The sequence below is a fragment of the Oncorhynchus kisutch genome, linkage group LG25 (genome assembly GCF_002021735.2).
Source record: "Oncorhynchus kisutch isolate 150728-3 linkage group LG25, Okis_V2, whole genome shotgun sequence".
In the NCBI taxonomy this organism is placed as follows: Eukaryota; Metazoa; Chordata; class Actinopteri; order Salmoniformes; family Salmonidae; genus Oncorhynchus; species Oncorhynchus kisutch.
The window spans coordinates 22100916-22125392 of record NC_034198.2 but is presented as its reverse complement, the minus strand read 5'-3'; the positions used below and the strand labels follow the sequence as shown (position 1 = coordinate 22125392).

Below are 24477 nucleotides of genomic sequence, written 5' to 3'. Positions count from 1 at the left end.
CTTCTCTAAGTTTCTGGTTGCTTCCTCCCTGTGTTACAGAGCTGTCTCTCTGGCACAGGATCCCCCAGGCTTAGCTATAAACATCCTGTTATTCGGAGGCTCAGTCACGTTTGGGCTTCCCCTGAGATGGGGGTAGGCTCACTATCGTCACGGGTAGTGGTAAATCACTTACCAGGGACTTTGTTTTATGAGAATATTAGGTTTTGATTCTGCAAATCTCCAGTGTCAGTACTGCTGTAGATGTTATGTCTTTGCAGTGGGTCAGACACAGCTGTTGGTGCCTGATAGAGGTTGAGGAAGTGTTAACGACTGATGAATGCTGAAGAGCCACCTCCCTGCGAGGCTGTTTTACTGAACAGCCACCTGCTGGAGTATTCACACATTCCCAGGTGGCCATGCTCTACTGTAGCCTATTATGTACAGTAACTGGATAATGGGCGTTGGCTTGGAAACAGTACAGTGTAATGTTTCCTGCTGGTTCGACAGCGACTAGCTTTGGAGAGAAACATAACGATAAAGAGCTTGACCTGACCGTGACACATTTACCCTTACATGAAACTTTGGGGAATGATGATTGACAGTATCCCCACTATCCCTAATAATACATCTACTTCATTGCTCACATGTGAGGGTCATTGTTGATATCTGCCCCGGGCCCTCTCTGCAGCGATCTGTGCCACTGTGGGCCTGCTACTGAGCACGTGCAAGCCTATGGCTGGAGTTGTAGAGCTCCTCTGAGCACCAATGACGTGAGCCGGTTTCCTCAGGATAGACGACAGCAGGCCTCTCAGCCAGGGGAGTTGAAAAACGACAAAAACATCCTCTCCCTCCATACCTGCCCCCGGCCGTGGCCTTGTCCCCTTCCATGCTCCGATGCTTGTTTGCAGGAAGGCCAGGTTTCCTGTGTGATGGAGGAGAGGGGGATGGGGGGGATGAGGGAGAGGGGAAGAGGGATGGGTGGTAGGGCTTCTACACGTAGAGACTGTACAGATTGACTTTATGTTTTAGCTGTGTGTGGATGTTGACGTTCTATGTAGTTTCCTGTGCAGGTGAAGCTTGTTGATATCCATGAAGACAATACACAGTAGTTGTGGAGGTGGGGGAGGAAAGACAATGGGACTAAGGAGCAGAGCAGCCTTCTTCTACATGGAGAACCATAGTGGTAAGTAGGAGGAAAATGATATCTTTTTGGGATTGGGATTTTGTGTTTGTCATTGTAGTCCTGTTTTGCATTGTGCTGGTTGATAGAGCTTACTGTATCCACTTTGCCAGATATGATGTCATGTTGAGACCTGACAAGACTGAATTGTTTGGGTTTATAAAATGTCTTGTTGATCTATCAAAAGGGGATTATAAATTGGGTAGTTCGAGCCCTGAATGCTGGTTTGCTGACAGCCGTGGTATATCAGACCGTATACCACGGGTACAACAAAACGTTTCTTTTAACTATTCTAAGTATGTTGGTAACCAGTTCATAATAGCAATAAGGCACCTCGGGGGGTTTGTGATATATTGTCAATATACCATGTCTAAGAGCTGTGTCCAGGCACTCTGCGTTGCATCATGTCGAAGAACATCCCTTAGCTGTGGTATATTGTCTATATACCACACCCCCTCGGGCCTTATTGATGAATTATATTATGGGGAAAAAATGTCTATACAATTATTTAGTGTAAAACCTTGTCTATGTATCCTCCTGGGGGATCTGCACTCCATCATTAGAGCTGAGTCTAACTGCTAACTATGGAAACACTAAAACACATCAGTGGAAAGTAAAGCACACGTACAGGTGTACTATCTTCATTTGACCAGTTTCTCAAAGCAGAAAAAGAATCCAGCAGCAACAGGAAATGTTAGTTATTATTTGAAAATGTTTGTAGGGGTTGATACATTTTTTATTAGGGTAAATCAAGTCTGACATTTTAAAGTGGAAATTACGAACTTCAGAAGCCTTTTCAAACCTTGAATACACAGTATTTTGCACTTCCTGCTCAGCGGGAAAATTTGCTGTGACAAAAGATGAATCAAACAGAGTGATAGTAAAACACAGCCTCCTGAGGGATCTCTCCCAGATCCCTGGACCATGATTACCACATCGTTTATTTTTCATATTTTAGACCTTTCATACACATCGTTTATTTTTCAGATTTTAGACCTTTCATACTTTTTCTCCCCACGACCCTGCCAAGCACGACCCCACGACCCTGCCAAGCTGCGCTGCTTCTTGACACACTGCTCGCTTAACCCGGAAGCCAGCCGCACCAATGTGTCGGAGGAAACACCGCCCAACTGGCAACCGTGTCAGCGTGCATGAGCCCGGCTCGCCACAGGAGTCGCTATAGCGCGATGGGACAAGGTCATCAGGCCAGCCAAACCCTCCCCTTACCCAGACGATGCTGGGTCAATTGTACGCCGCCTCATGGTCTCCCGGTCACAGCCGGCTGCGACACAGCCTGGGATCGAACCTGGATCTGTAGGGCCTTAGAACACCCCACCACATTGTTACCTGGCTGGGATTGATTGGTGCTATTTTGGTGTGGTGAGAGCTGAGTCATTTTGGCATAGCTGACAGACATGGGGACGGTCTCTCAGCTGCCAAGCCAACCAGCCGGTGGCAGCGTTCTCTTCTCACTCCCAGAGTAAGAGGAGAGAGAGAGTCTGCTGACCTGCTGGGTTTGGACTTTTTGCTTGCTTTCTTTATCTGTCTTTTTCTCCGTTGGTCCCACTGCATCGAGCTAAATGAAGTGCATCTTAAGTCTCTCAAAGACAACAAATCCTGTTTTGACTTGGCTTTGTGCACATTTCAGGGTGAGGTCTGCTCAGGTCTGATTCTGTATGCTGTTTATGGACAACGTTTCTACCACTGATAAGGTCACAGGGAGTATATCTGGGGCTCTGCTGCTGAGCTATTCAGCTTACTGTACTCCTCTCACACTCAGACACAGAGATCTGCAGCCCGGGCTCGCTCGCTCAGCCCACTAACTGGCTGCTATGAGTATGGGCTTTAGATCTACCTGCCATTGTCATCGGGTAATTACTGTGGACTGCATGTAGAGGTTTTTAATGTTTTAAACATTTGCACCCTCGAGAGGATAATGATACAGAGAGAAAGGGGGAGAGAGAGAGAGAGAGAGAGAGAGAGAGAGAGAGAGAGAGAGAGAGAGACTGCTTGAACATCCATCCTGGGGAAAGCGATTGCTCCTCTTCTTCCCTGGGCTCAGTTACATCTCTGTCTATTTCCATCGGACCAGCTGTGGTGGGGGACATACCGATACCGTTCTCAGATTCATCCCGACCCCCCCAATCCCATCACACCCCACTTCTCCTCGCAAGGCCTCTCCCTCCTCAAGCGGTTTTATTTCACTCTCCTGACGCTTTGACATCAATCACTCAAGATTTAAGTGTGTGTGCGTGCGTGCATGTGTACATGCCTGTCTGTGTGTGCGTGCGTGCATGTGTACATGTCTGTCTGTGTGTGCGTGCGTGCATGTGTACATGCCTGCCTGTGTGTGCGTGCGTGCACGTGTGTGCGTGAGTGAGTGCGTGTTGATGGGAGCCCTGTAGTAACCCTGTGCCACTTCTCGCAGCTATAAATCCTCAGCAACCAAAGGAAAACAAGACAGAGTGTTCTATCTGATCGCTGCTCACGTTCTGATCACTGCTCACGTTACTCCTTACTCCAACCTAACTTACTGCCAGGCTGGCTGAGTATCCTGTCCCCTCCACAACAACAACCTAAGAACCTTCCCTCACACTCATTCTGCAGTCTACACGTGAGCCAAGGGTAGGCTACCCACTGGGTTTGGGAGGATAAACACAACAGAACATAGTTTTGTCCAGGGATGAAAATGACCAGACATTTATAGGAGTAATATTATGTGGAGGAAGTTATCAGATGGGTTGAGTAAATAAGCAAATAGAATGAACGTGCCCACTGTCACGTGTTCCCAATGAACGTGCCCACTGTCACGTGTTCCCAATGAACGTGCCCACTGTCACGTGTTCCCAATGAACGTTATTAAATGGACAACGTTTCAACCAACGCTCAGTCCCAGTTAAAAAAAACCTTTGGCTGCGATCCAGGCTTAGTTGAATCAGGTAATGGTTGCGTTGGCACAAAAGCATGTACCATGTGTGGCTCCCAAGTCCCGAGGACCGGGATTGAACAGCCCTGGGTTAGAGGGGACATTTGGCCAGTTGTATCTCAGGGGCCGGAGAGAGACTTCCCCACACACATCACCCTCTGCTGGTGTGATTTCACCAGGCCATTAAATAGGCCTGTGTTGGCTAGTCTACTGTAACTCCCTGAGATGGTCATTAAGCCATTGTATGTCAGGTTTCCCTTCTACACCCACATCAGCAGGTGCAGCGCTCTTTTTCTCTTCATTTCTCTTTCTCTCACTTGCTCTTTCCCCCCTCTCACTTTTTTATCCTTTCTCTCCCTCTTTCTTTCTTTCCTGACTCTCTCGTTTCCCCTCCACCCTTCTGTTCCAAGGAGTGTTAGAAAATGTTTGGTCTTTCTCTTGTGTTACTTTCTGGATAGGAAAGGGGCCGTGGGGTGGAATGTAATGGACACTTCTCAATCTTCAGGACCCCCTTAAAGAGTTAAAAGATTTGGCTTAGACAGGTTGGTTCAAATCAACAGGGAACCTTGCTTCCACCATCCTGCACTGTGCTGTAGCTTATTTCACGTACGGGTTTAAATTCAAACTTGCCCTTTAATCCCTGTGCTTTAGCCATTGGCTACCATCGGTCAGCACAAAAATGTAAAGAATTCACGTCACTCTGGTATAAAGGATTTGGAGACAGGCGCAGGAATACATCTGGGTTTTTAATACACCCAAAACAAACATGTACAGTAACACTGGGATGTACCCAAACAAAAGAGTGAGGTCAAACCTCGTAGAACGACACGGGACGAGACCCGTAATACACAAAACATGCAGCACAGACAAGGCATAGGTACTCACACGACCAACGGACATGGGAAATATAATGGACAGCCCAATGGGAAACAAAGGGCACATTTGTACAAATACAATCAGTGAGGAGCAAGGTGTGCGTAATGACACAGTCCAATGAAGCCTAGAAGGCCGGTGACGTTGACCTCCGGAACTGGTAAACAGAATGAGCAGCAGTACCGGGGGATTCGTGACAATGCAGCTAGCCAGCGACTCTATTTAAAGAGTGGGGAAGCAGCAAACCATAAGGTAAAAAATTGCTGATATGAATTAAACTTCAATTATTTTAATCATAAGTAAGTTCACCTGCAACAAGTGTCATGTAAGCTATTTATTAAATGTGAAAATCTATTTTGGCATATGTAGCCTATACCCTTCACCGTTCGTCTCTCTCTGTCCCTCTATCTTCTGTTTCCTGTCTGTTTAATTCGTAACCAGGGAAACCCTGACTCATTACATTTTGGACCGATATATAGTTGCACCATGCAACTGGAGTAGTACCCCCCCCCCCCCGAGCTGTAACAGGCCATTCTGATGCCAGTTGGCTTAGAGCATGAGTGACAGTCTCTCTCTGTCCGGTGGTGGGTGAGTGAAGGGTGGGGTTCCCCAGCACCCCTTGGAGGAGGTTGGGATGGGGCGAGGGTGTGAAGGATAGGAGGAGCACAGAGCAGAGCTGAGGGTTTAAATTAGAACATCGCTGGCCAGTCCTCAGAAACCAAGAAAACAATTTCATGTAATATAGCTCTCCAGTTAGGGAATGTGCTTACCAATTTGTCAATCATTAGATTCTCAGGCTACTGTATGTACGCTGTGTCCTCTCCCTCCAGACCAGCTGTCCCAGTGGGACTGTTTTAGTATCTGATAGTGGTTGTGGTTGAGTGTGGCTGGCTGAATGATCACTTTGCACCATCCAAGAGTTCTACAGCTGTCCATCTTGGATTATGATTGCGTGTGTGTGTGTGTGTGTGTGTGTGCAGGTCAGAGGTGACAGTCTAGCTTTTCAACACTTTCCCAACAGTCCTTTGCCTCTCAGCGTCGCCAGCAAATGTCTCAGCGATTGTGTGTTCTGCGGCTCAGTGCTAGCTTCATGTTATTGCTGAAATATCAGTTTGCTCTAAGCTGGTCTCCTGCTTCTGTTACAGTACTGTATGAGTTGCATTCATGTGTTCGTATGTGTACCTTTATATGGGGCCGTCACAGGCTTCAATGGGTTTCTTGTTATCACATTAGGATAGTTTCGGTTTACTTTCTACACTTTTATAGACTCAAACAATGTTTTGAGTATCAGCGTAGTAATATATGCTGTAACCATTTTAACGTATTAGTGAAATTCCTAAAATGATGTTGTACAGATTGATGATGTAATGACAGGCCTAGGTGTCTCAATGCTTGTCTTGACTAGCCCTCACCCCCCTACACTCCCATCCACCTCCCTACCCACCTCCCAGCCCCCTACACATTTCGCGACCCCCAACACCCTACGAACCCGAACCCTCCAATCCCCCTCTTTCTCCCCAGAGACCAAACTAACAGTTCACAGTCCAGCCTAGTGTTGTGTTAACAGTCAATTAACTACCTAATAAATCCCTAATAAACCCCTTCACAAACATTCTGCAGAGTAGGACAAATCAAGTCTGACATTTTAAAGTGGAAATTACAAACATTAGAAGCCTTTTTAAACCTTGTATACAAGATTGCATTTTATTACTGTGTAGGAAATTAAGATCCCACACCTGTATGTACCAAAAGTCCAGGGCAAATGAACCTTACAGTATAGATATAGACAGTTATAGACAGTATAGATATAGACAGTATAGGTATAGACAGCTATATCTATAATTTGTGTTCCTGTTCAAGCTGGGTCATTTGATCTCCTAATCTCTTCTCCTCACCATGGTAACAACCCAGAACCCAGGCAGAGAGAGGCAGGTGGGAGAGCTGCCAGACTGACATGGCACTTTTATTTTTAAATCGCCATGACACAGCAGCAGAGCCACATCGTCAACTTGACATGCATGACCCTATAAGGTCTACTTCCATCCACTACACACACTGGCTGAGTGAAACGAGCTCTTCTGGAGGGAGGGGTTATCTTCTCTGCCTCCTAGTGGTTGGATACTGTCATGACATGGGTTTATCTGCCTTCTAGGGGTAGGATACTGTCATGACATGGGTTTATCTGCCTTCTAGGGGTAGGATACTGTCATGACATGGGTTTATCTGCCTTCTAGGGGTAGGATACTGTCATGACATGGGTTTATCTGCCTTCTAGGGGTAGGATACTGTCATGACATGGGTTTATCTGCCTTCTAGTGGTAGTATTCTGTCACAACATGGGTTTATCTGCCTTCTACTGTTAGGATACTGTCACGACATGGGTTTTGGAGTTCACTGACTTACATTTACATTTTAGTCATCTTATCCAGAGCGACTCACAGGAGCAGTTAGGGTTAAGTGCCTTGCTCAAGGGCACGTCAACAGATTTTTGACCTAGTCGGCTCGGGGATAACCTTTCGGTTACTGGCCCAACGCTCTTTACCGCCAGGCTACCTGCAGACCTGTGAGAACCTGACTTACTGTCAGTGGTTTGGGAAGGAGGTTCAAGTCTCAAGTTGTAATGTCACATGTACAAGTACAGTGAAATGCCTTTCTTGCAGCTCTAAACCCAACAATGTAGTAATCAATATCAATGTAGCACTAAAAATAACGAAAGGTAGAACAAAAACACACAAGAAATAAGAAATAAAAATAAGAAAAACAGGAGACAGTAAGTAGGCATACTATATACAGGGTCAGTTCCAGTAGCATATTTACAATGTACAGGGATACTGGAGTGATAGAGGTAGATATGCATAGGGGTAAGGTGACGAGGCATCAGGATATATGATAAACAGAGTAGCAGCAGCATATATGATGATTGTATGTCAGTTGGCTTAGGGGATTTTAGAAAAACTTCAAATAAGGGCTGTATTTTGTGTAGACTTACCCTGGTGTGACGTTTTATAACCGTATAAATCTCTTTCGGACAAGGTGACTTTTATCAATATATTTGTCTCTATTTACTCTCAAAATGCTAATTAGCATCAAAGACAGTTAGATAGTTAATCCAGTGATTCTTACCTTTGCCTCGATTCAGCAGTCTCGTCCAGATCAAAATTACATTTGTAGTTCTTTATGATATCCACATTAGCAGCTAATTAGCATTTCACTTTTGGTGGGTAAATACAGGCAAATATATTGATAAAAGTCACCTTGTCCGAGAGAGATTTATATGGTTATAAAACGTCACACCAGGGTAAGTCTACACAAAACACAGACCCTATTTTAAGTTTCTAAAATCCTCCATGGGAAAAATGAACGGTGGAAAAATGATTGGAACCAATTCGCTGTTTGAACGCTAGGTTTTATGGGTATTATGACGCATACTGTGGTACTCTATTATGTGTAGGTTAGTGAGACAAAATCTCCATTTAATCCATTTTAAATTCATGCTGTAACACAACTAAATGTGGAATAGTGTGTGAATACTTTCTAAAGGTACTGTACTCACTGTATATGTGTTCAATTCTACTTCGTGTTTACTCCTATTTAGGAATGTGTTCAGGGTATCTACATTTAGACTTTATGTTGAGGGGTGGAGGTACCATTACAGGTTACTGTACTGTATACTGCAGTATAGAGTTCCTTACCCCAGTAAACCGTGTTCTGCCCGTACAGGGAAATGAACATGGATGAATAAATTAGGCTAAGTTGGCTCCACTCAATACTTGTTTAAGCACGCATGCAAGTGCACACAAAACACACACACACACACACACACACACACACACACACACACACACACACACACACACACACACACACACACACACACACACACACACACACACACACACACACACACACACACACACACACATACATACACACACACACACACACACACACACACACACACACACACACACACACACACACACACACACTTGAGGCACATACACACTTGATGCGTGCATACTTGCCCAAAATGGTAATACATTATTGGCATCAGTCTTGCTTGTTCAGCCATGTCCAGGTCTCACCTGGGGAAGAGCAGGAGTACTGGTGTCAACAGAGGCTCATAAATACATTATCAGCTCTCTGAAATGTATCTTAGATTTATGTCATCATATTATAGGAACTCTTGTCAGCAAACGCTCTAAAGACCCAATAATCTGCTACTAAGATACTAAGATACTACTGGCATGACACAATAAGCTGACATGTTTACCACTTTGACTGTTGTTGTTTCAGTGTCTAGTTTCACCCTAACCCCCAAAACGGCAGAATGAGAAGTGAGACGCTATCCTCCGGGCGTGTCCAAATAAAGGCTGTAGGCAGGGCTGCTAGGGCCCTGGCTGGTGGAGAGCTCATTTCACAGGTTTACCCAGAGTGCAATGTTGCATGGTCTGGACGGTTAGAGAGCAGAGCGTCATGTGTCGCCCGCCTTGCTTGGGCGTCACTGCCACTGCTCAGAATAAGCCCAGTGCGCTCCAATTACCCTCCTCTCACGGATTGTTTGGTGTCACTTGTCGTCTGTTGGCTGGATATGATGATTCTGTGCCTCTGGTGTAAAAGGATAGTTACGCAGCCCCCCCCCCCCCCCCCCACCCCGGCTTGCGAATGTGCGTGTGATACAACAAAATTGGTGTGGCAAACTCACAGCCAACCCAATCAGAAAAGAAAAGCGACCCCCCTCCCTCCCCCTTTTCGGGTAGTGCTAGGGCACGGGTAGATCTACTATCGGTACTCTCTGTCCCTGACTCCGCCCACTAGGGTCTGCACATGGACAAGTGTCCCAGGCCGTTGCATTGCATTGTGGGACTGGTGCATTGCATTTCTTTGGACTGTCATCAAGTGGCCATTAATGTTGAAGACCTGGGAAGAGGAGAGGTAGATATAGACTTGTTATTACCCTGTCTAGGGGTATTAATAGCAGGTGGGGCAGTGGAGAAGGGATATTCTATGCTTTGCCCCAGTTAGAAAAACAACAATAAATTAGGGAATGGAACAGCTATCCACCCACCCTATCCCTACAGTTGAAATCTGAGCAAAGATGGATCCCGCTTTCAATGTGGCCCATCAGAGTCAAAGATACTGTAATGAATTAATGAAGCGGATGACGTTGTAGATCTATGTCAAGAGGTAGCAGAACTATCTGATGCTGAGTAAATAGATTGAACAGAGCACAAATAGTTTAGACTACATTTGAACTTGTTTTTCAACCCTGGCCTATATCATATGCACAATGCTGCTAAGTTCGGTGGACCCAACAGAAGGACCAGGGTTTGCAGGCTAGGTGACATGATGCCTGGACTATACAGAAAGTGGGAGGGAGGAAGGGAGCAAGGGAGGGAGGGATAAAAGGAAAGAGGGGGGTGCCCCTTAAACACACAGGGGCCACAGGGTGAAATGCAAGAACCTTCCTCCATTTGAGTTAACCACCATCTGTCTCTCTCCATCTCCTTTCCTTTCCTCCACTCCTCTCTCCATCTCCTTTCCTTTCCTCCACTCCTCTCTCCATCTCCTTTCCTCCACTCTTCACTTCACTCCATCCTTTCCTTCTTTTTCAGACTCTGGACAGGGAGGACCTGAAAGACGAGTGTGCGTGTGTCTCCGTGGGAACAATATCCTGATGCTGCATGAGTGTATCAAGTGGAACTCCAGCATCAGTGATTTTGTTGCCAGGGGGAGGACAGTAGCAACCGGACCTTACAACGTGCCCTCCTTCAGAAACAGTGTGGGAAATATACTGTGAAAATTGATGAAGAATAATATTTTCAGTCAATTAATCCCTCATTCCTTCCTTCTTTCAGGAGATAGTAGTAATTGAATGGAATCTGTACATAGGCGTGTTGTTGGACATTTATTATGTCACATCAAATAAACGTGAAACTTGCAAGATGTGTCAATGAGATATTTAAACAGTTATCACTAGCTGACCTCCTACCAGTACCTTTGAATGAACATTAGACAATGTCACTAGCCGGCTACCACCCGATATTGTACCCTACACCTTAGAGACCACTGCCCTATGTACATAGTCATTGAACACGGGTCATTTTAATCATGTTTACATACTGTTTTACCCACTTTATATGTATACCCTGTATTGTAGTCATGGATCATCCTATATAACTACTGCTGAACACACATTTTCTATTCACATACTGCCCATACTGTCTATACAAACCATGCACATATATACACTACCGGTCAACAGTTTTAGAACACCTACTCATTCAAGGGTTTTTCTTAATTTGGACTATTTTATACATTGCAGAATAATAGTGAAGACATCAGAACTATAAAATAACACATAAGAGAATGCCAAGAGTGTGCAAAGCTGTCATCAAGGCAAAGGGTGGCTACTTTGAAGAATCTCAAATATAAAATATATTGTGATTTGTTTAACACTTTTTTTGGTCACTACATGATTCCATGTGTTATTTCATAGTTTTGATGTCTTCACTATTATTGTACAATGTAGAAAATAGTAAAAATAAAGATAAACCCTTGAATTAGTAGGTGTTCTAAAACTTTTGACCAGTAGTGTATGTATTTATATTCAGGTCTCTGGTCAGGAAGCTAATTTCCTGCAATTCTATCCATTATGCCATGGGGTTTTGTTCTGTGTACTTAAATACTGTATTCTCAACATAGCTCATTCTAATATATCTACTGATATACATATCATTCTTAGTATATATTGTGTAAATGCATCTGGTGTAAATATGTACAGATTACACTTGGAATGCTGTTAATTAGATTCGATCTGACATTTCTTGACTTCGTGTAGTATTTTGTTATTTATTATTATTTGGTGTTTTTCATTTTACTGCAGTGTTAGTAGCTAGTAACATAAGCACTTCGCTCTGCTCAACTGTGTACGCGACCAATAACCTTTGATTTGTGTGTGACATGTCTTTGACATCGACTGTCTGCTATTATCAACAGAACCACTAGAGGGCAGTCCTGCCCGCATAGGCTTGTGATTATACGCCGTGGTGAAAGTCCTAAAAATAGTAAGGGTCCTGAGGTTGCACAGCCTTCTTTCTTCCAAACCCTCTTGCAAACTTTCAGTTTCTGATTTTGAGCCAAAATTGTCCAAGCATTTTGTCTGTAAAGCTTCAGGGAGTAGTGGGTGTGTGTGAGTACTGTCCTCTTACTGTCTCTCACTGAGGAGGATCTGTTACATTATTCATTTTATTTGATTAACCTTTATTTAAGTAGGCAACATTAGCCAGGCTTTTAATCGATTTGCCTGTTTTGCTCTGCTCCTGGTCAAGCCCATGGGACTGACTACTGTACACGTGAGCCCTTTGTCCTCTCCCCACTGTTCCCCTCTATCTGACTTTGGTGTCTTCTCATTTCTCTCTCTCTCTCTCTCTCTCTCTCTCTCTCTCTCTCTCTCTCTCTCTCTCTCTCTCTCTCTCTCCCTGTCTCTCTCTCTCTCTCTCCCTGTCTCTCTCTCTCTCTCTCTCTCTCTCGCTTGTCCTTTTTCTTATCTCTCTCGTCCTCATTTCTCTTTCACTGTCTCTCTTGCTTCTCCTCTTATTTCTCCTAATTTCCTATTTTATCTATTTTCTCCAGAGACTCGGTTCTGGATTACTGATCCGCTGATCTGACCATTTGCTGTAGAATGGGACCCTCAAACCACAAGGTACAGTAGTATTCTGACCTCCTCTCTCTTAAGTCAATTTTCTCTTGAAATTTGCATTGATAATGTAAGATAGGACCGTGTGTCAGGAAGTTGCATCAGGACTTTGTACTGTTCTGTAGTTGAGGGCATCATGATGTAGCAACATGTAAAATTACATTTGTTTATCTTCACTTGACAGACTTTACTTAAGAGGCTGAGTTAGCTGTCCTGTCTTTGGATGGACCCTCATCTTATTGGCTACCCATTATTGGCCACCCGAATGGGTGTGGTCGTAGTGGAGGAAACTGATGAGAGCGACCAATGGTATGTTCCTGTAACTTTTACTACAGTGTCAATGGTTTTTGACCATTGCTTTGCAGTTTGCATTGTCTTGTTAAATCTTCAGCTCATAATCCTCTTTATTTTATAGTACTCTCTCTCTTTGTGTGTGTTTGTGCACAGTGGTGTAAAGTACTTAAGTAAAAAATACTTTAAAGTACTACTTAAATCGTTTTTTGGGGGTATCTGTAGTTTACTATTAAAAAAATACTACTTTCACTTTTACTTCACTACATTCCTAAAGAAAATAATGTACTTTTACTTCACTACATTCCTAAAGAAAATAATGTACTTTTACTTCACTACATTCCTAAAGAAAATAATGTACTTTTACTTCACTACATTCCTAAAGAAAATAATGTACTTTTACTTCATACAGAACCCAAAAGTCCTCGTTACATTTTGAATGATGATTTCTGAGTGTTTGAGTGAGCCCCTGTCTATTCGTAAAGAAAAAAACATCTGGTTTGCTTAACATAAGCAATTTAAAATAATTTATACTTTTAGTTTTGATACTTAAGTATATTTCTCAAGTAATATTTTACTGGCTGACTTTCACTTTTTCTTGAATAACTTTCTATTAAGGTATCTATACTTTTACTCAAGTATGACAATTGGGTACTTTTTCCACCACTGTTCGTGTGAGTGCGTGCTTGTGTATTTGTGTCTGTGTGCGCATGTGTGTGTGTTTAAGCTGTGTCTTTTTGTATGTAGGACATTGGTAGCGGATACACAGTGAGGTGCTAATCCAGGTGGTAAAGGAGACACAGATTAGAGCCCTCTGTGTGTGTGTGTGTGTGTGTGTGTGTGTGTGTGTGTGTGTGTGTGTGTGTGTGTGTGTGTGTGTGTGTGTGTGTGTGTGTGTGTGTGTGTGTGTGTGTGTGTGTGTGTGTCTATCTGTGTGTGTGTGTGCACGCATGCGTGTGAATGTGAGAGAGAGAGAGAGAGAGAGAGAGAGAGGGGGGAGGGGGCAAGAGCGTGTGTATGCATCTCCTGGGCTGTGTGTCTGCCTCTTGCGTTCGTTCGTCATAGCACTCAGTGACTCAGCATCTCTTTTTCCTTGCCTGAGTCACTCATTTAACGGTTGCCCGGTGACTGCAGAACGGAAAAAGGTTCCTATTGCGTGCTCGCCTGCGAAGACAGCCACCAATATTTATTCAGGCCCTGCAGTGAGTGGCCAGGAGAAAATAATAGACATACATTCTCCAATGATTGCCTGGGTGCCATGTCATTGTACGGAGAGGAGCCGCTTAGTAATGAGTTTTTGCACTTCCTGTTTTGGAAGGAGATATACTGTCGCTAGTGCTCTGGGGCACACAGTGTGAAAGGAGACGATGGATGTCTCAGTAGATGTTTATTTATTTTTATAAAATACCAAGTTTCATGTTGAAGAATAACATAAAATTAATTGCATTTTATGTGAAAGAATCATATTTTTCTCCATGCAGGTATGAAGACTTCCAGTGTTGGCTCTCCTCAGGTGAGAGGGGCCCCCAGTCCAGCCCCGTCACCCCCCACCGCAACCCTGTGACCCCTCAGCCCAGCCCTGTGTCATCAGAAGGGGACGAACCTGGACAAGGGAGGAAGGTGTCTTTCTTTGATGATGTCACTGTCTATGTGTTTGATCAGGTAACTGCATCTATCATACAGATAATTGGTATTTTACACCAGAGTCATGTTTTTATGCCTACAGTATCAACATAATTTCATTTTGAACACGTTCCATAGGAGAGTCCCACCAGGGAGCTACAAAGTCACTGGCCAGAGACCAACAGCAAAGAGACCAAGGGTCAATCTCCAATACCAATTTACAGACACACACCTGAGACCAATGATCAAGCCCCAATCCCGCGCTGCAGCTATGTCAACCATATACCTCACATGGCAACCTCAGGGGTCTGCTTAAAGGACAATGGTATGTCTTTATCTCTCTTTCCTGATGGTGATCTCTCTATCTGTCTGATGACATCTCTATCTGATGGTGGTTGTGTTTACGCTGCCCTACAGGTCATGGTTTAGAATGGGAGGATGACTTCTCCTTCTTGGACAGCTCCCTCAAAACCAAGATGGCCGATCACCATCTAATAATATCAGAATCCAGTATATTTTCCGCATCCCCCCACCAGACCTCCACATCCTCACACCAGAGGTGGAGTTGTCCATCCACCCATGCCTGCTCACAGTTGAGACCTTCTAGTCTGGTCCTCACCCACGTCACTGATGCTGACCTGGAGCAGTAAGGCAAGTGAATGGCTGCACACTTGTTTTTCTGTCACCCAGAGAGCCTTGGGCTCATGGAAAAAATGACTTATCCTCTCTCCCTCTCTCTCCCAACCCCCCTCATTTCTCTCCACTCCACTCATCTCCCCAACCCTTATATGATTCATTATTTAATGGATTTCTAGCTGGAGAGTTTGTTCTCCTTCTCTCCAACAGTTCCAAACCACCTGTCGGTTGGTTACACTGATATCACAAAGCTCTGTGACAGTACATTGTCTGACTCAATAAGCCTGGGCCGTGTAGTAGCTAACAGCACAGCTGGCCACAGTGAAAGCAATAGATATCAGATCTGTGGCTCTGGCTGGAGTTGAAAGCATGTTATCTTCTTCTCAGTCAACATAAAGGCCTATTGTTCAGCCCAGTCAACAGACGTCTAGTTTTACTACTGTCTTATCAATGCCACCGGTCATGCTCTCGTGCCACATTCAGCCTCAGGCCAAACGAAAGTGAAAAGGCTATTCCATAGGTTTACACAATGTAGTAAGTGGTGTAGTAAATAGATAATATTGATCTGTTTTTATTATTTTATAATAAGAAAAAGCAAGGTTTGTTTAGACTCTAAACAGAGAGGTGTGATGAAAAGGGAAAGACGAAGGGAAGGAGAGAAGGAAAGGAAGTGGAAGAGAGAGAGGGAGGAAAGAAAAGGAACGGGCCCTTTATTTGTCTAGCTATTTCAAGGGGTGTCCTTGAGTCCATCTGTGGACGGCTCTATGGCCAGTATAGGTGGAGGACAAGACAGGATGGCACTCAACTCTGATCCGCATGTTCATGCTTGGATGTCGGCATCCGTGTGCCTGTGTGTGCGTGTGTTACAGTATTTGGTCCAGCTTGTAAGACCTGAGTTTGCTTGACTTATATTTAAAGTATACCCAGTAGTTATTAGTTATCAGAGCCCATGGGTAAACTAAATACATATGGTTGTCCTGAGGAGAAACTGAACAAACGGAAAGAAATGTTCCACAGAACCTGTAGTGTGGTTTGGTTGATTAGAAGAAACCTGGCAGGACCAGTACTAGTGCACACACACCAGTACACACACACACACACACACTCACACGCACGCACGCACGCACACACACACACACACACACACACACACACACACACACACACACACACACACACACACACACACACACACACACACACAGACACACACACACACACACACACACACACACACACACACACACACACACACACACACACACACACACACACACACACACACACACACACACACACACACACACACACACACACTCATACTCAAGGACTTCACCGCTGCACATTTTGCTGCTGGGAGCTGCTCACCTGTGTCTGACATTCTCTTTAGATACCGGTAGAAATGTTTGTGGAACCATTACACTATATCATACAGAAGTCTGTCTTTCTTGTGTTTTAGCCCAGTATCCGCCACTGGGGCTGAGGAGATGGAGGCCTAACAGCGTGTTTGCTGAAGGAAGACAATGTGATGGAAGACAAATCTCCAGATAAACAGAAGAACAGAAGAGCTCAACAGTGGGACCTTGCTGTTTCACCACTAGTAAACACTACACATACTCCCTTTACATTCTATGGGCCTGACTAAGGGTCCAACTGCAGGGCTGATATACCATCCCTTTTCAGGCTACTGTACCACCAAGAGTCAGTTGTTTACCTTTCAGGGCTGTGCCTGTCTCCCAATAAGGATTAGCCTACGACACGTTAACAATAACAGAGGGCTCTGATGATCAGAACATAGCAATGGTGACCTGATAATCCTACATTGAATAAATGGGTTCCAACAATGGGAATCTTTTGATTCACTCGTAAAGTATTTGACAGCCTGCATATTTAAAATGTAAGAACATTTTCATCAGGTTTTTCATCAGCTAACTACTGTACTGATAAGAGCTTGATGTTGAAAATAAAACATTTCTGCAGTCTTCATTTGATTTGTTTCCCCTTGCCTATCGTGAAACGTATCTCAGTGATAAGTAATACCATGCTGCAACAATAGGTCACGCACACACTAAACGCGACTTCAAATATATATATGTGTTTTTTGATGAGCTACTTGGAGGGATTCAGAAAATTAATGGGCGGGTGCATGGAGTGGACTGATACATGTGGGAAGCCTCCAGTTGATTTTGACCAATGAAGCCATAGTTTTAGCCCTGTTTATACTTGGTTCTAACATGCGCGATTTGTCGGTCATGTCTAGACAGGATACAGCTTTTGTCAAATTGACCGCAAAGTAGATTTTTTTGGGGCGTTTTAGATAACCCATTTCCTAACCTTAAGCTGATTCTTCTAACCTGCTACGTTCATTCTCCTAAACTGCTGCATAGGTTCTACTAAACTGCTGCATAGGTTCTACTAAACTGCTGCATAGGTTCTACTAAACTGCTGCATAGGTTCTACTAAACCTGCTACAAAAAGAAAATTGTGACAAAAGCTGTATCCCTTCTAGACAAAACCTAATTTGTCCTGCTCTTGTCCAAAATCTAATTGTGCCCACATTTTAAAGACAGGTGTCGACTTTTAAAATACACATTTTGATATGATTGTCATTTAATCTTACTGACCACCTCTGGAGTGGTCTTTCAAATACTTTTCATAATTTGCATACAGGGACCAGGATATCTGGTCACAATGCGGAGACCGTGGATGGACCTAGAGAGATACATTTTACTACCATGTGTCTATCAGAGGAGGCTGGTGGGAGGAGCTATAATGGCTGGAATAGAATAAATGGAATGTGTCAAAGTTGTAGTTTCCATATATTTGATGTGTTTGATACTGTTCCCAACTATTCCATTCCAGCCATTACAATGAGCCGGTCCTCCTATAGCTCCTCCGACCAGCCTCCTCTGGTGTAGCTGCAAAGGCTTCAATGTGGGCACAATCAGAATGTTGATAAGACCAGGACAAATGAAGCATGTTAGCTTCATAGCCTCAGATGTAAACGAGGCTTTTGGCTACGCACGGGCACAGATGACCACGTCCGGAGTCTGAGCGCACTCCCATTGGCTAAGCGAGCGCAACGTGTACATTACAGCAGCGACAGGTACCTCACATGCGACAGTTATCTTTCATCCTTGGAGCAGAACGACAGACGCTTCTTCCACTCAACCGAAACTTTAATTCTGAGGATATTATTGATGTTTCACGTTGAAAACTATTCTTCTACATACACAGGCATCTTACTTTCATTTTTAAAGGTAACTAACATGTCAATTTGTTGTCTATTCCTTTTCTCTTTATTGAAATCCAATGAAGTTGTATTAATTTGAGATGTTCACTGTTTTCCTCAACTTGATGAAGGCTAACTATTTCCTTTCTGTAAATGATTGGTGAGCGTGGGAGAAAGAGAGTATGAGAGAGTCACAACATTTATTCATACAGTAGGGGAGACCGGGGAACAAAGTGACAATGCTAATGCTTGATTAGTGTCTCTACAAGCCTAAAACGTTTGGTTTAAATCCAATTATTGACAAAGAATGGGTTTCGAGGCCCTAAAGTAAATATACTTGCCACCTCTCTTTTTATAAGTGTATTATTGACTTGTAGAACATTCTCCATGCATCTAAACATACAATCAGGTTCAAAATGATTGGCACTCTTGATAAAGATGAGCAAAAAAATCATGTATGAAATAAATCATACAAATTGTATGCAAAAAAATGAAATTATATTATTTTATACTAATACAATTGCTCAGAGAAATGTTTTTTTTTAATGAACAAGTAATATTTTTTTCTAAAAAAGATTGACACCCATGTTTTCAATACCTTTTAATACCTCATCTTGCAAGGATGATGGTCCTGAGCCTTTTTCTAATATGTTTTATGAGATTGGAGAACACAGTGTGAGGAATTTAAGACCTTTCCTCCTTACAGAATCTTTCCAGATCCTTGATATCCTTCGTCTGCCCGTATGGACTGCCTTCTTCAATTCAAACCACAGGTTTTCAATGGGGTTCAAGTCCGGAGACTTTGTGGTCAATTAAACATTTCTTTGTGGATGTTGTTGTGTGCTCGGGGTTATTGTCTTGCTGGAAGATCCACTTGAGGCCATGTTTCAGCCTCCTGGCGGAGCCAAGCAGGTTTTTGGCTAAAATGTCCTGGTACTGGGTTCAGAACTAAGATAATAACTTCAGAAAAAGGTCAAATGTATACGTTTATATAAAATAGGCTTTATTATATTGATACACTGAGTTCAATATGACATGCCTTAAAAATGCACTGGAAATATGTGTTGTCAATTTAGGGCTAGATTCAATCAGTTCTGCCTAAACTTGCGATAACTGGCAACTGCATATCAATTTCATTGTTTTTATTTAAGGGATGTCAGAGGTGTAACTGCGTTGGAGCTGTCAAATCAGCAGACGGCTCCCCGCATAATACCTAACGCAGACATTGCCATTGGATGCGCCAAGTCGCATTAGTAACAATCCCAGCATTGTTGCAAGTTCGAACACTTTAATATATGTTGTAATCTACACTTCGATTAGGCTGATATACGTATTAATACTTTAAAAAAATGGAGACCTTGAAAGGTGCTATATAAGTCCCATGTATTATTATTAGTGTATTCACCTGTTACCATGGTACATGAATAGCATCTGATGAAGCATAACAGTATAGACAGCAGGGGTTCAAACTGTAGAACCCAGTTCCTACATTTGAATATAAAAATGTATTTTATCAAACAAAACTTTGCTACATTTGATCTCTGGGACCCTGAGGATGACAAATCAGAGCAAGATTTCTGAATGTAAGTACATTATTTACCTTCAGAGGTGAATGTATCAAACCAGTTGCCGTGATAGGTTTTGTTGTTGTGCACTGTCCTCAAATACAGTGCCTTGCGAAAGTATTCGGCCCCCTTGAACTTTGCGACCTTTTTCCACATTTCAGGCTTCAAACATAAAGATATAAAACTGTATTTTTTTGTGAAGAATCAACAACAAGTGGGACACAATCATGAAGTGGAACGACATTTATTGGATATTTCAAACTTTTTTAACAAATCAAAAACTGAAAAATTGAGCGTGCAAAATTATTCAGCCCCTTTACTTTCAGTGCAGCAAACTCTCTCCAGAAGTTCAGTGAGGATCTCTGAATGATCCAATGTTGACCTAAATGACTAATGATGATAAATACAATCCACCTGTGTGTAATCAAGTCTCCGTATAAATGCACCTGCACTGTGATAGTCTCAGAGGTCCGTTAAAAGCGCAGAGAGCATCATGAAGAACAAGGAACACACCAGGCAGGTCCGAGATACTGTTGTGAAGAAGTTTAAAGCCGGATTTGGATACAAAAATATTTCCCAAGCTTTAAACATCCCAAGGAGCACTGTGCAAGCGATAATATTGAAATGGAAGGAGTATCAGACCACTGCAAATCTACCAAGACCTGGCCGTCCCTCTAAACGTTCAGCTCATACAAGGAGAAGACTGATCAGAGATGCAGCCAAGAGGCCCATGATCACTCTGGATGAACTGCAGAGATCTACAGCTGTGGTGGGAGACTTTTGTCCATAGGACAACAATCAGTCGTATATTGCACAAATCTGGCCTTTATGGAAGAGTGGCCAGAAGAAAGCCATTTCTTAAAGATATCCATAAAAAGTGTTGTTTAAAGTTTGCCACAAGCCACCTGGCAGACACACCAAACATGTGGAAGAAGGTGCTCTGGTCAGATGAAACCAACAATGCAAAACGTCTGCAAAAGACCTGAGACTGGGACGGAGATTTGTCTTCCAACAAGACAATGATCCTAAACATAAAGCAAAATCTACAATGGAATGGTTCAAAAATATATCCAGGTGTTAGAATGGCCAAGTCAAAGTCCAGACCCGAATCCAATCGAGAATCTGTGGAAAGAACTGAAAACTGCTGTTCACAAATGCTCTCCATCCAACCTCACTGAGCTCGAGCTGTTTTGCAAGGAGGAATGGGAAAAAAATTCTGTCTCTCGATGTGCAAAACTGATAGAGACATACCCCAAGCGACATACAGCTGTAATCGCAGAAAAAGGTGGCGCTACAAAGTATTAACTTAAGGGGCTGAATAATTTTACACGCCCAATCTTTCCGTTTTTGATTTGTTAAAAAAGTTTGAAATATCCAATAAATGTCGTTCCACTTCATGATTGTGTCCCACTTGTTGTTGATTCTTCACAAAAAATACAGTTTTATATCTTTATGTTTGAAGCCTGAAATGTGGCAAAAGGTCGCAAAGTTCAAGGGGGCCGAATACTTTCGCAAGGCACTGTAACATGGTATTTTTTCACTGTAATAGCTACTGTAAATTGGACAGTGCAGTTAGATTAGCAAGAATGTAAGCTTTCTGCCCTTATAAGACATGTCTATGTCCTGGAAAGTTTGCTGTTACTTACATCATTCTAGTCACATTAGCGCAGGTTAGCAACAACCGCCCGGGTATAGGGACACCGATCCCGTAGATCCTTAAGAGGTTTTTTAAAATTATGAGATGGCATACACAGGGGAGAATCTCTCTACCAAACGTGTGCTGTTCTTTTCTGGCTCGTTTGTTATAAGAGAGTAACCTTGAGTCGGGTATTATCTGGAGCCTTGGGTAGCCTGCAGCAGGATAAGAGAGGTGGAGATTACACAACCAACATTATGGTGTTTTCACACACTGGCTGATTAGATAGATGCTGTGTTTCTTAAATCTTAATTTTAAACTGCGAATAAAAACAATGATAAAAGGGCCATATTTCTGTCTTACTGTAAAATAGCATTATGCAGGTATTCCTCATTATTACTCATCAATCTAAGCTTATTCGTCAGGATACAGGATGTAAACGGTACAGTAAAATGCTTATGGATCGTAAACAGCAGGATTAGTTCCATTAGCTAATTACAATGTAAATACAGTGTAATCAGCCTTTATAACTTCATTGGGTTGCCAATTTCTAGTGTTTTTTTATGAATAATAATAAAAACTCAAGTCTAAGCCAGGAGATTGGAAGGGGATAAAATGGTGCTCAAAAAGCCAGGTATTCCAACTTGAGTGTTTAAACTCAACTGTAACACTGTAGCCTTCAGGGTAAAGGCCCTGCCCCCTGTTTGCTTATTTCTTCCATGACAAGCCCTTTCTATAACCAGTTGTTGTTTTTCTTATCTTTCAATGCTTTTGACAGTGTGAGGAAGAGGGGTCACTGAATCAGGCTGAAGGATGAAGTCTAAAGGGAAGGCCGCTAAGTCATCCAGAAAACCCTGGACTGAGCCAGACCCTGAACCAGAGACCAGTGACACCAGTGAACCAGGCTCTAGCGAACAGGAGGGCTCTGAGGCTTCGGTCCATATCGGAGGCTCCTGGAGGGGGGTCCTGAGGGGCGGGGACCGCGAGCAAGGTAGAGGAGGAGGGGGTGCCACCCACAACCCTCACAGACGCCAACGGTCTCACAACAGCAACAAAGAACGCAACGTCCGGCGGCTGGAGAGCAACGAGCGAGAGCGCCAGCGCATGCACAAACTTAACAACGCTTTCCAGGCCCTCAGAGAGGCCATCCCGCATGTCAAAATGGATAAGAAGCTCTCCAAGATCGAGACACTGACGCTGGCCGAGAACTACATCAAGTCCCTGACCACCATCATCCTGGGGATGTCCAGCGCCCGCCTGCCCCCCGGGGAGACACCGACAGAGGCTAGCGCTGCCAGACTGCTCCAGTGTTACCAGCAGCACCTGGAGGAGGATGGGGAGGAGAGCCTGTCTCAGTTCCTCACCCAGATTCACAGCTTTAGCCAGGAAAGCTAACAGCTAGCAGGTGCTAACTCAACAGCCGAAGGGTTGGAGCGTTCATGCTTGACTTGGGGAGCGAATCTCAACTGACACTATCTCCCATATTGTGCACTGCTACTGTACTTATGACCGAAAGTAGTACACTGTATGGGGAAAGATTGTCATCTGAGATGCAGCCTTATACTCCACCAAGCTAGTGAGCTATAGTGACATACCTGACATCACCATGCACTAGATGGAGCATACAAGAACTTGACTCAGTAACTCTATTAGACAGTGGTGGGAGGTGATTCTTAGCACCATACCCTTGACATGAATTCTAAGAGAACATAATGGTGGAGTATAAGTGAAGACACAGACAGCATCCTCCCTCCCACCTGACTGGCTGGCTGAAGCAAAGCACCTGTGGACTTTGCCAGTCTAGACATAGGCCTAGCATGAATAGTGACAGACAGAATACCCAGAGGACCATGATAAAAACATATCACTTGGATTCTGACTCTGATTGGTGGTGAGAACCAAGAGTGGACAGACTTCTGACCGACCAACGTCAAAGAACAATTCAGCGCCATTTTTATTTAATCTGTTTCATTTCATTGTCTTTTATTTGCATACATTTTTCTAACTGCTGATTACTGTAGTTAATTGGTCAACAATGTAAAATAACTGATTGTCAAGGTATAGTTCATTCTCTAACTAAAAACCGGCATACACTGTGGCCCTCAGGGGCCACAAGCTGTGTAGATAGGACAGGCCACCCCTGCCGTAGATGAAGACTTGTTTTCAACCTTTTAGGACCAACGTTTGGTTTTCCCTGCTGAGCACTGCCTCTGGACACAACAGTCACACACAGGACAAGGATATGCTTAAATAGACTGGTCCTACAGACTTTAGTCAAATACTGTACTCTTTAAGTAAGGAAACGAAAACACACCATCATTTAAATGAAGTGTGAATTGTTATGACTGTAGATATATGTATACATGTGGGGAAAACAGTTTGAAGGGTTGAAGCAGGGAATTGAACCTATGCCTTCGGTGGGGAAGCAGGCAGTTACCACTAGACCCACAGGCTCTGCAGAGATATATATTTGTACATGTCAGAATTGATGTGTTGACCAAGTGCTCTCTATGACCCATCTCCAAACTGCAATGGTATCTTGCAAGTGTATTTACAGAGCTGTAAAAGGGTCCTTCCAACGGCAGGATAGTGGGTTCGATTCCCGGGAACACGTGTATGAAAAAAATGTATGGATGCATGACAGTAAGTCACTTTGGATAAAAACGTCTGGGTTATTATATAAAAATAGTGGTGTGTGTGTGTGTGTGTAACAGGTGAATTTGATAATGAAGACATATTTATGTTGCTCTTACAATGTGTGTTTCAATTATACTGTAATATCTTTGTAGCCTGAGTTCCGAGTCTTGGATCACGAGAATAAAAAAAAATACAATAAT

At 43.4% G+C, this 24477-nt stretch overlaps 2 protein-coding genes across 3 annotated transcripts; both read left to right on the top strand.

The window, feature by feature from the left end:
* The first annotated feature begins 931 nt into the window (after window positions 1–931).
* LOC109870427 (serine/threonine-protein kinase LMTK2) lies at window positions 932–17193 on the top strand. Of its 2 annotated transcripts, none has more exons than XM_020460937.2 (7): window positions 932–1162; window positions 12594–12663; window positions 12842–12966; window positions 14430–14610; window positions 14710–14896; window positions 14989–15222; window positions 16667–17193. In XM_020460937.2, the coding sequence occupies exons 3-6, from the start codon at window positions 12881–12883 to the stop codon at window positions 15219–15221; spliced, it is 687 nt and encodes a 228-aa protein (XP_020316526.1). In that variant the 5' UTR covers window positions 932–1162; window positions 12594–12663; window positions 12842–12880; the 3' UTR covers window position 15222; window positions 16667–17193. The 2 variants fall into 2 exon arrangements, with proteins under 2 accessions (XP_020316526.1, XP_020316527.1); XM_020460938.2 differs by lacking the exon at window positions 932–1162 and adding an exon at window positions 10686–12025.
* Window positions 17194–18117: 924 nt separating this feature from the next.
* Window positions 18118–24477, top strand: LOC109870446 (class A basic helix-loop-helix protein 15). Its single transcript, XM_020460960.2, has 2 exons — window positions 18118–18467; window positions 22419–24477. Exon 2 carries the CDS (start codon window positions 22454–22456, stop codon window positions 23033–23035), a length of 582 nt encoding a protein of 193 aa, XP_020316549.1. The 5' UTR covers window positions 18118–18467; window positions 22419–22453; the 3' UTR covers window positions 23036–24477.